The sequence below is a fragment of the Numenius arquata genome, chromosome 28 (genome assembly GCF_964106895.1).
Source record: "Numenius arquata chromosome 28, bNumArq3.hap1.1, whole genome shotgun sequence".
Taxonomy (NCBI): domain Eukaryota; kingdom Metazoa; phylum Chordata; class Aves; order Charadriiformes; family Scolopacidae; genus Numenius; species Numenius arquata.
In genome coordinates this window covers 2,128,353-2,140,356 of record NC_133603.1, presented here as the reverse complement: position 1 = coordinate 2,140,356, position 12,004 = coordinate 2,128,353, and the positions used below count along the sequence as shown (strand labels likewise).

The 12,004-nt window shown below is 64.0% G+C and overlaps 1 protein-coding gene across 1 annotated transcript; it reads left to right on the top strand.

Annotated features, from left to right (window-relative positions):
* The first annotated feature begins 692 nt into the window (after window positions 1-692).
* FLOT1 (flotillin 1) lies at window positions 693-11,731 on the top strand. The gene is made up of 12 exons (XM_074164789.1): window positions 693-735; window positions 1,312-1,387; window positions 1,646-1,736; window positions 2,492-2,635; window positions 3,111-3,230; window positions 4,095-4,190; window positions 4,834-4,986; window positions 5,556-5,737; window positions 6,424-6,469; window positions 7,790-7,927; window positions 10,797-10,961; window positions 11,163-11,731. Exons 1-12 carry the CDS (start codon window positions 693-695, stop codon window positions 11,193-11,195), a joined length of 1,287 nt encoding a protein of 428 aa, XP_074020890.1. The 3' UTR covers window positions 11,196-11,731.
* The last annotated feature ends 273 nt before the right edge of the window (window positions 11,732-12,004 follow it).

Genomic DNA, 12,004 nt, shown 5'->3' with positions numbered 1-12,004 from the left:
GCCTTGGGCTCAACTCCCACACAATCCCAAATAATAATAATAATAATAAAAAATAATAATAACACGTCTCGTCCCAGCGTGTGAGATCAGCCACTGCACAGCGGAGAACGGACCCCACTTCTCGGAACACAGAGCCCCGGGAGACCCCCAACTAACACCCAGAGGACCAGGGAGGCCTCTGTTGGCGTTACAGCCCCGGGAGACCCCACCATAACACCCCAACGCCTTCCCCCAGCCCTGGGAGGTCTCTCCAGCCGCCTCCCCCTCCTCAACACGCCGGTTCCGAGCCCCAACACTCCTATCGTCGCCCTCCAGGACTCACCGGGCCCGGCTCGGCGGAGACCCCCCGACCCAGCCCCGCTCCCCGCCCGCCGCGGCCCGACCCCCACAAAATGGCGGCGCGGCCCGTCCCGCTCCCCTCACAGCGCCGCGCGGACACACCCCCTCCTTCCTCCGCCCAATGGAGAGGCGAGGAGCTCGGTGACGTAACGGGTCGCTGGGCGGAACAGGGAGAAAGAGCGGGAGGAGGAGGGAGGGAAGGAGAGGAAGGGGCGCTGCCGCGGGGGCTGCCGGGATCGTGGCGGTTCGGGGGCGGGTGGGGCCGGGCCGCAGCGGGAGGACCCGGGCGGCCGCTACCGGGGGAGGGGGGGGTTACCGGACCCCGGGGTCCCGTCCCGGGTCTCTCCGCAAGGATGTTCTTCACCTGCGGCCCCAACGAGGCCATGGTGGTGTCGGGTGAGTCGGGGGTCCCCCCACTCCGAGCAACCTGGGTGTCCTCCCCCCGGACGCCTGGGTCCCCCACAGCCTCCTGGGAGAGCCCCCCCCCATTTCAGGACGCCTGGGTCCCCATGGGTGTCGTGTCCCCCCCCCCTCCGGGACGCCTGGGTCTCCATGGGTGCCCCCCCCATGGTCAACTGGGTATCTGACCCCCCCCCCCCCCCGAACGCCTGGGTCCCCCTGGGTGCCCCCCCCATAGTCAACTAGGTGTCCGTCCGTGTCCCCCCCCCGAACGCCCGGGTCCCCATGGGTGCCCCCCCATAGTCAACTGGGTCTGTGTCTGTCCCCCCCCCTCCGGGACGCCTGGGTCTCCATGGGTGCCCCCCCATAGTCAACTGGGTATCCGACACACACCCCCCCCGCCAAGGACGCCTGGGTCCCCCTGGGTGTCGTGTCCCCCCCCCAGGACGCCTGGGTCCCCATGGGTGCCCCCCCATAGTCAACTGGGTCTGTGTGTCCCCCCCGCCCAGACACCTGGGTCCCCTGCCCCCCCGGGATGCCTGGGGCCCCCCCTCAACTTCTCTGTCGCCGCAGGTTTCTGCCGCAGCCCCCCCGTGATGGTGGCCGGGGGGCGGGTGCTGGTGGTGCCGTGCCTGCAGCAGATCCAGCGGTGAGGGGACACGGAGGGGGGGGACACGGGGACAGGGTGGCAGGAGGGTGGCCGGGGATGTGGGGACACAGAGGGTTGGGGGGGGGGGGGGAGTGACAGGGGGTGACAGAGGAACTGGGGTGGAGGGCACAGGAGGGCCATGAGGGGTGACATGAAGGGGAGGGGGGGTGACACGAGAGGGGGAATATGGGGGACAGGAGGGGACATGGGGTGACACTGAGTGACCCGTGTCGTCCTCCATCCCCCCCCGCACCCCAGGATCTCCCTGAACACCCTGACCCTCAACGTGCGCAGCGAGAAGGTGTACACCCGCCACGGCGTCCCCATCTCCGTCACTGGCATCGCCCAGGTACCTGTCACCTCCCCTTCCCCTGTGTCACACACTCACACCCCCTCGCCATGTCACCCCCCCCCTTGTTACCACCACCCCCAGGTCCCTACAGATGCCCCCAGCAGGAAGGGCTCAGCCCCTTTTAAGAGGGGCGCTGGTGGGGCCCACCACCCTTTGGGCGGGGCCCCCCTTAAAATGGCCATGTCATAGGGGTGCCCTTAAAAGGGCTCTTTTTCGTGGTCCCCACCAGTGCTCTTAAAAAGGTCTTGTTACAGGGGTGTCCCTCCCCAGTGCTGCTTGTGTATGGGGGAGAGAGGTGTGTTTAAAAGGGGCTTGTCACCGTGGGACCCACCACCCCTTTAAAGGGGCAGCATCGCTTTAAAATGTCACCATAGGCCCCATCGCAAGGAGCGATGTCTCTTTAAAGAAGCATCAGAGAGGGAGGAAGGGAGTATTTTCTTAAAAGGGGTTTGTCATGGTGGCCCCCCCCCCCCCCCACCTTGGACCATTTTGGGGAGGGAGGGGGTGGTGGTCTCTTAAAAGGGCATCATCACGGGCCCCTCCTTAAACCTTCTGGAAGGGACAGCAGCTTCTTGTCATGGTGCCCCCCCCCCCCCCAAATCCCTGGGCAGGGCATGGCAGGATTTTAAAAGGGCTCTGCCATGGTGCAGTCATGTGTGTCTTCTTCTTAAAGGGGTTATGGTTGATGGTGGGACCCCCCCAAGGGGTGTGGGTGAGACGCATGTGCGAGGTGTTTCGTTCGGGGGATGCAGGTGAAGATCCAGGGGCAGAACAAGGAGATGCTGGCGGCCGCCTGCCAGATGTTCCTGGGCAAGTCGGAGAGCGAGATCGCCCAGATCGCCCTGGAGACCCTGGAGGGCCACCAGCGGGCCATCATGGCCCACATGACCGTGGAGGTGAGAAGGGGGCGACCACATTCCTTCCACAAGAGCAACACCCTCTTGAAATCCCCAATTCCCTATAAGTCTCCTTGGTACAAGCCACACCCCTTCTTGTAAGCCCCACCTCCAGAAGAAGTGTTATCCTGAAGCTCCACCCCCTGATGGTTGCCCCACCCCCAGAGACCCCACCCCATTTGTTCAAGCTCCTCCCCATGGAAGCCATACCCCAATGAGTCTCTCACCCCATGGAAGCTCCACCTCCTCAGGCAGAAACCCCACCCCCAACATACCAGGAGCCCCACCCCTTGTCCTGTGAAGCCATGCCCCTTGAGGCCACACCCACCTGAGGCCACACCCCCAGGGACACCCCCCCCTGGTGGGAGCTCTACCCCTTGGGCCAAGCCCTACCCTGGTGTCCCCAACCCCTTGGGAGACCCTGCCCCCTTGGCCACACCCAACCTAAGCCCCGCCCTCAATGTCCCACCCCCAGGAAATCTACAAGGACCGGCAGAAGTTCTCAGAGCAGGTTTTCAACGTGGCCTCGTCCGATCTGGTCAACATGGGGATCAGCGTGGTCAGCTACACCCTGAAGGACATCCATGATGACCAGGTGGCAGCTGGGGGGTACAGAGAGAAGACAGGGTGGGGATAAGGGTGTCAGCTTGGCCAGCTACACCCTGATGGATACCTGTGATGACTGGGTGGCACCAGAAGGATAGGATGGAGACACGGACGTCAACATGGTCACCTACACCATGAAGAACATCCACAGTGACCAGGGGACACTCAAGGGGGGCAGAGAGGGGACATGGTGGGAACAAGGGTGTCAGTATGGTCAGCTACACCCTGATGGATATCCATGATGGCCAGGTGGCACTGGGGGCCAAGAGAGGGGGGACACAAGAGACACGGTAGGAGGAAGGGTATCAACATGGTTAGCTACGCTCTGAAGGACAGCCACAATGACCTTGGGGGGGACACAGAGACTGGACACAAAGGGACACAGCGAGGGCAAGAGTGTCAACGTGGTCAGCTACACCCTAAAGAACGTTTGCAATGGTCAGGTGGCACCAGGGACGTGGGAGGGACATGGACATCATTGTGGTCAGTGATGCTGGGGACATGGGGGTACAGGGACAATGGTCCAGGGATGGGGACAACGACCTGTGGATAAGAGTGACAGAAAAAGGGACATGGGGACAGAGCGAGAGACGTAGCAATGGAGACATTGGGACGGAGACAGAGAAGCAGAGACGTGGGGGTGGGGACACTGGGTGAAGGACAGGGACACTGTCCCGGGCTAGGAATTGGGGTCACCAGGGAGGGGACAGAGCTTGGGGACATCCAGACAGGGATGGGGCCACCACACAGGGATGGGGCTGTTCTCGGGGCCACCAGCATTGGTTGGGGCAGGGGTGGCCGGAGTCGGGGAGGGACAGGGGGGTGACAGTGTCCCCACGTCCCCTGTCCCCAGGACTACCTGCACTCGCTGGGGAAGGGCCGCACGGCGCAGGTCCAGCGCGATGCCCGTGTGGGGGAGGCCGAGGCCAAGCGGGACGCCGGCATCCGCGTGAGCTGTCACCTTTGTCACCTCCGGGTCCCCCTGGGGTCACACGTGTCCCACATTCCCCCCCCTTTCCTCACTGAGGTCTCCAGGTCCCCCCCTGATGTCACCAGGTTGTCTTCAAGGTCCCTATACGTCTCCATGTCCCTCTCCAATGTCCCTGGGTCCCCCGGTCTCCCTGTGTCCCCCCACGCCACCCCAACCCCTGGTGTCCCTCTGTGTCCTCACATGTCCCCCCTCAATGTCCCCATGCCCATGGTTTCCCAGTATCCCCTCCTGTCCCTGGTGTCCCCCTGTCCAGCAGCGTTCCCGCCATGTCCCCAACGCTCCTCCAGTTCCACGGTGTCACCATGTCCGCCCTCAGCGCTCCCCATCTTCACTCATCATGACCCAATGCTCCCTGCATCCCACAGTGTCCCCCTGGCTCCCAATGTCCCCATGTTCCTTGATGTCCCTCCTTGTCCCCACCCACCCTGCTGTCCCCCATGTCCCCCTGTCCTGCAGCATTCCCCCCATGTCCCCACACTTCTCCAGACCCATGGTGTCACCATGTCCCCCCTCAGCGTCCCCCATCTCCGTTAACAATGTCCTAATGGCCCTCCACCCCGCAGTGTCCTCACGTCCCTCGGTGTCCCCCGTGTCCCCGCAGGAGGCACGAGCCCGCCAGGAGCAGGTCTCGGCACAGCTGCTGAGCGAGACGGCCATGGCGCAGGCCCAGCGCGACTTCCAAGTGCAGCAGGCCCAGTGCGACGCCGCCGTCAGCGCCCGCAAGGCCCAGGCCGACCTGGCCTACCAGCTCCAGGTACGCCAGGGTTCCCCCTCAGACACCTGAGTCTGTGTCCCCCGGGATGTTTGGGACCCCTCCTGGACCCCCCACACACCTGGGACCCTCCCTGATACGGTTCCAGACACCTGGGTCCCTTCCTCAGGACACCCAGGTCACCCCTACAGTGTCTGGGTCCTCCCTGAACACCTGCATCCCCCAGATCCCGGGGTCCCCCAGTAACACTTGGATCCCTCCCTAACACGCGGGTCCCCTGGGATGCTCATGTGCCCTGGACACCTGGGTCTCCTCAGCACCTTATTCCCCCCCAAAACACTCAGGTCTGCCTCAACACCTGGTTCCCCTCCCCAGCACCAGGGTTCCCTGGGATGGTTAGCCCCCCACCCCCACCCCGACACCTGGGTCCCCCCCCCAGACACTCAGGTTCCCGGTCTCCCCAGTACCTTGGTCTCCCCAAAACACCTGGGTCCCCCCTGACATCCCCCCTTGGCTGCCTGGGTTCTCCTTCTGGGTCCCACCCCCGGATGCCAGCGCCCCCCCTGCTCCCCTGGGTGCCATCGTGGGGCTGAGGAGTGCCGTGGGCGCAGGTGGCGAGGACGAAGCAGCAGATCGAGGAGCAGCGGGCGCAGGTGCTGGTGGTGGAGCGGGCGCAGCAGGCGCAGCTGCAGGAGCATGAGATCGGCCGCCGCGAGCGGGAGCTGGAGGCCACCGTCCGCAAACCTGCCGAGGCCGAGCGCTACCGCCTGGAGCGCCTGGCTGAGGCCCAGCGGTGAGCCCTGCCCCTTCCCCGCCCCCAGCTGGTGGGCCCCACCACCTTGGGTGAAGCCATGCCCCTTTTAAGGGAAGCCACGCCCCTTTAAAGAGGAGCCCCCACCCTTGTCTATTAAGGCACAACCCCACTGTATTGGGTTCCACCATCTTGGGTGAAGCCATGCCCCTTTTAAGGGAAGCCACGCCCCTTTAAAGAAGGAGCCCCACCCCGTCGTCCAAGCCACACCCCCACCGCAGGGCGTCCCCACCATCTTGGGTGAAACAGTGCCCCTTTAAAAGCAGCCGTGTGTTTTAAAAGGGCACTGTGCCCCCACTTGCTGAGCCCTACCACTGGGAAGACGTGCCCTTTTTAAGAGGGTGGGGGCCATTTTGAAGGCAGCCCCTCCCCCTTCCAGTAAGCTGCACCCCTGGTTGGTGGGCCCCACCCTGCTTAAGTCATGGCCCTTATAAGGGAAGGTTGCCCCTTTAAAAGGCCATGCCCCCATGAGGTGGGTCCCTGCGGTGGCCACGCCCCTTTTAAGGGAGATGAAATGAGGCCACGCCCCCTCATCAGGCCACACCCCCACAATAACCAAGGTGGTTCTCACCTTGACCACACCCTTTCAAGCCCTGCCCCTTCCAGAAGCTCCACCCACTGTGCAGCTCCACCCCTTTTCAAGCCCCGCCCCTGCCCCCCCCCCGCAGGTCGCAGGTGATGATGCAGGCGGAGGCGGAGGCCGAGGCCATGAGGGTGAGTCGGGGGGACACGGGTGGGGGGGGGGGACAGGGGACACAGGGGTCCGGGAAGGGGGTGACAAGGGACCCTGGCATGCGGGGGGGGGGGATGGAACCTGGGGTGGGGGGACCCAGGTGTCTGGGGGGGGTGATTTCTGGGGTGGGGGGACCCAGGACCCCAGGAAGGGGGGGTGACAGGGGACCCAGGTGCCCAGGTGGGGGGTGACAAGGGACCCTGGCATCCAGGAAGGGGGGGGGACGGGACCCATGTGTCCTGGGGGGGTGGGTGGAACTTGGGTTGGGGGGACCCCGGCATCTTGGGGGGTGGACACTGGGGTGAAGGGACCCAGGCATCCGGGTCGAGGTGACAGGGGACCCAGGTGTGCAGGAAGGGGGGGTGACAGAGGACCCTGGCATCCGTGGGGGGGGGATAGAACCTGGGATGGGGGGACACAGGCATCCAGGAACGGGGGGGGTGACAGGGGACCCTGACACCTGGGGGGATGGAACTTGGGGTGGGGGGACCCAGGTGTCTGGGTAGGGGGTGACAGGGGACCAAGGTGGGGGGGGGAGAGGGGACCCACATATCCCGGGGGGGGGGGATGGAACTTGGGGTGGGGGGATCCAGGCGTGTGGGGGACCTGGGCATCCAGGAAGGGGGGGGTGACAGGGGACTCTGACATCCCAGGGGGGATGGAACTTGGGGTGGGGGCACCCAGGTGTGTGTGGGGGGTGAACCCTAGGGTGGGGGGACCCCGGTGTCTTGGGGGGTGGATGCTGGGGACCCAGGCATCCGGGTTGAGGTGACAGGGGACCAAGGTGTCCAGGGGACCCAGGCATCCAGGAACCGGGGGTGACAGGGGACCCACGTGTCCTGGGCGGGGGGGGAGGTGGAACCTGGGGTGGGGGGACCCAGGTATCTGGGTAGGGGGTGACAGGGGACATAGGCGTCCGGGAAGGGGGGGGTTACAGGAGACCCAGGTGTTTGGGGTGGGGGGACCCAGGCAGCCAGAAAGGGGGGGGTGACAGAGGATCCAGGCATCTGGATAGGGGGTGACAGGGGACCCGGGTGTTCGTGGCTGGGGGATGGAACCTGGGGTGGGGGGACCCAGGCGTCTGGGAACGGGGGGGTGACAGGGGACCCAGGTGTCCAGGAAGGGGGGGGGTGACAGAGAACCCAGATGTTTGGGGTGGGGGCACCCTAGGGTGGGGGAACCCAGGCATCTGGGTAGGGGGTGACGGGGGACTCGGGCGTTCGGGTTTGGGGGGGGGGGGGACCCTGGGCTGGGGGGGGGGGGTGTCCCAGGTGCGTGGGGGACCCAGACGTGTCCCGCAGGTGACGGGGGCGGCGCGGGCAGCGGCGGTGGCCGCCCGGGCGCGGGCGGAGGCGGCGCAGACGGCGGCGAAGGCGGAAGCTTTCGGGCAGTACCAGGAGGCAGCCGTCGTCGACATGGTGCTGCAGCGGCTCCCCCAGGTATTTCGGGGGGTCCCCCCCCCCCCGGTTTTTGGGGGTGGGGTGGGGGGGGGTGGTCTGGGGGGATCCCAGGCTGGATTTGGGAAGGAGCTGGGGGGGGATTTAGGGCCCCTGTGGTATAGCTGGGATTCTCGAGGGGGTATTTCAAGGGTCCCCATGGGGTATTTTGGGGTCCCCCCTAAGGGTTTGGGGTCCTTCCCATGGTGGGGGGGGCGGTTTGGGGGTGTCCCCGGGGGGATTTGGGGTCCCTATGGGGTATCTCAGAGTTTCGAGGTGCTATTTTGGGGTCCCTTCTATTGTGGGGGTGGTTTGGGGGGGGTTTCCTGGGGGGATCTGGGGTCCCTATGGACTATCCAGAGGCCAACAGGGATATTTTGGGGTCCCCCCTCACAGATCTGGGGGGGTCCCTGGGGGAATCTAGGGTCCCTATGGGGTCTCAAGGGGGTATTTCAGGGGTCCCCATGGGGTATTTTGGGGTCCCCCCCCAAGGGTTTGAGGTCCTTGCAATGGGGTGGGGGCAGTTGATGGGGTTTGGGGCTGGAGATTTGGGGGGGTCCCTGGGAGAATTTGGGGTCCCTATGGGGTATCCAGAGGCCAACAGGGATATTTTGGGGTCCCCCCTCATAGATTGGGGGGGATCTGGGGTCCCCATGGGGTGTTTTGGGGTCCCCCCCAAGGGTTTGGGGTCCCCTGTCTTTGGGGGGGGGGGGGGGCAGTTTGGGGGTGTCCCTGGGGGGGGATTTGGGGTCCCTATGGGGTACCTCGGAGTTTCGAGGTGCTATTTTGGGGTCCCCCCCATGGGTTTGGGGTCCCTTCTATTGTGGGGGTGGTTTGGGGGGTCCCTGGGAGAATTTGGGGTCCCTATGGAGTATCCAGAGGTCAACAGGGATATTTTGGGGTCCCCCCTTACAGATTTGGGGGGGTCTCTGGGGGAATCTAGGGTCCCTATGGGGTATCTGGGGGTCTCAATGGGGTGTTTCAGGGGTCCCCATGGGGTATTTTGGGGGGTCCCTCGATATTTTTGGGTCCCCCCCCAAGGATTTGGGGTCTTTCTCATGGGGGGGCTGGTTTGGGGGTGTCCCGGGGGGGGGGATTTGGGGTCCCTATGGGGTACCTCAGAGTTTCGAGGTGCTATTTTGGGGTCCCCCCCCGTGGGTTTGGGGGCCCTTCTATTGTGGGGGTGGTTTGGGGGGTCCCCCCTCACAGATTTGGGGGGGTCCCTGGGGGAATCTAGGGTCCCTATGGGGTCTCAAGGGGGTATTTCAGGGGTCCCCATGGGGTATTTTGGGGTCCCCCCCCAAGGGTTTGAGGTCCTTGCAATGGGGGGGGCTGGTTTGGGGGGGTCCCTGGGTGGATTTGGGGTCTCTATGGGCCATCGGGGGGTCTCCAGGGGGTTTTCCAGGGTCCCCAAGGGGTATTTTGGGGTCACACCTCATGGATTCGGGGTCCTTCCTTTGGGGTGGGGGCAGCTGATGGGGTTTGGGGCTGGAGATTTGGGGGGGTCCCTGGGAGAATTTGGGGTCCCTATGGGGTATCCAGAGGCCAACAGGGATATTTTGGGGTCCCCCCTCATAGATTGGGGGGGATCTCGGGTCCCCATGGGGTATTTTGGGGTCCCCCCCAAGGGTTTGGGGTCCCCTGTCTTTGGGGGGGGGGGGGGCGGTTTGGGGGTGTCCCTGGGGGGAGATTTGGGGTCCCTATGGGGTACCTCGGAGTTTCAAGGTGCTATTTTGGGGTCCCCCCCCCATGGATTTGGGGGAGTTTCCGTGGGTAAATTTTGGGGTGAAACGTGATGATTTTGGAACAGGGGGTAAAGTGGGGGGGGGGGGGGGGATTTTGGGAGTGCCACAGGCAGGTTTTTGGGGTGAGATCTAGGGATTTTGGGGGTGCTGATAGGATTTGGCGGTGCCCAGAGAGCATTTTGGGGTGAAAAGAGGTGATTTTAGAGCAGGCAGCAGCGAGGGAGGGATTTTGGGGTGAAATCTTGGGATTTAGGGGTGCCATGGGCAGATTTTGGGGTGAGATCTTGGGATTTTGGGGTGAGAGCTGGGGATTTTGGGTGCTGACAGGATTTGGTGGTGCCCAGAGAGGATTTTGGGGTGAAAAGAGGCGATTTTAGAGCAGGCAGCAGCGAGGGAGGGATTTTGGGGTAAGATCTGTGGATTTTGGCGGTGCCCCAAGCAAATTTTGGGGTGAGATCTGGGGATTTTGGGGGTGCTGACAGGATTTGGTGGTGCCGAGAGAGGATTTTGGGGTGAAAAGCAGCAATTTTAGAGCAGGCAGCAGCAAGGGAGGGATTTTGGGGTGAAATCTTGGGATTTTGGGGGTGCTGACAGGATTTGGCAGTGCCCAGAGAGCATTTTGGGGTGAAAAGAGGCGATTTTAGAGCAGGCAGCAGCGGGAGAGGGATTTTGGGGTGAAATCTTGGGATTTTGGGGTGAGATCTGGGGATTTTGGGGGTGCTGACAGGATTTGGCGGTGCCCAGAGAGGATTTTGGGGTGAAAAGCAGCAATTTTAGAGCAAGCAGGAGCAAAGGAGGGATTTTGGGGTAAAATCTGGGGATTTTGGGGGTGCTGACAGGATTTGGCTGTGCCCAGAGAGTATTTTGGGGTGAAAAGCGGCGATTTTAGAGCAGGCAGCAGCGAGGGGGGGATTTTGGGGTGAGATCTGGGAATTTTGGGGTGAAATCTTGGGATTTTGGGGTAAGATCTGGGGATTTTGGGGGTGCCCTGGGAAAATTTTGGGGTGAGATCTGGGGATTTTGGGGGTGCCCCAAGCAAATTTTGGGGTGAGATCTGGGGATTTTGGGGCTGCCCTGGGCAGATTTTTGGGGTGAAAGCGGCTGGTTTTTTTGGGGGGGACGCGCAGGTGGCAGAGGCGGTGGCGCAGCCGCTGCTGGGGACGAAACGAGTGACGTTGGTGGCCGGTGGCTCCGGTGACATCGGGGTGTCGCGGCTCCCGGGGGAGATCCTGGACGTCGTCACCCGCCTTCCCGCCGCCGTCGAGGCCCTGACGGGCATCAGCGTCACCCAGGTGCGTGCGGGTCCCCTCGGGGACAGGGGTGTCACAGCTGGGTCCCCCGGGAGAGCACCTGGACACCGAGGTCATTTGGGTGGATGGGGGACACCTGTGTCACCTCAGTGGGGGGACACCAGGACAACCGGGTGCCCAGGGTTGGGGAGGGGACGCCCGGCCGCTTGGGTCCCCTCCTCAGTCCCCCCTCTGTCCCCACAGGCTGCCCAGAAGAAGTCCGAGTGCCAGGCCTGAGCCAGTGCCACCGTGTCCCCAAAGTGCCACTACACGCTGGTGCCACCCTGTCCGCGAGGTGCCACCAGCCCCTGGAGCCCTGTCCCCATGGTGCCACCACCCCCTGGAGCCCTGTCCCCCACGGTGCCACCACCCCCCCTGGAACCCCCGTCTTGCCAAAGTGCCACCACCTCCCAGCGACACTGTGTCCCCGTGGTGGCAGTGTGTCACCCTGTCTGCCAGATGCCACCACCCCCTGGAGCCCTGTCCCCACGGTGCCACCACCCCCTGGAGCCCCCGTCTCGCCAAAGTGCCACCACCTCCCAGTGTTACCACGTCCCCATGGTGCCACCACCCCACAAAAGCCACTGTGCCCCCAAGGTGCCACCGCCCCGCGGTGCTACTCTGTCCCCCTAAAGTGCCACCAACCCCCACTGCCACCCTCTTCCGTGTGCCACCATCCCCACCCACCCGCCCCTCGGGGCTTGGCGTGTCCCCAAGGTGGGGGATGTGTCCCCGTGTGCGTCTGTCCCCAAATCATTAAAGCTGCTGCGTCCACGTGGGACAGTCCCTGGGGTCGGGGGGAGGCGGGGGGTTTGGGGACCCCAGAAGGGACACGGGTGGCCTTAAGAGGAGCAGGGGACCCAGAGGGGAACCTGCTGGTGACAGGGACACAGGACGCTCTGCGTCCCCTGGAGAGGACATGGAGACCCTCATGGGACGGTGTGACACCAGGCAGAGGACTTGGGGGACACCAGGGGAGCACAGCGGACCCCGAAGGGGACACTGGGGACCCCGGAGGGGACAGGGGGACACCCCCTCCCCCCATA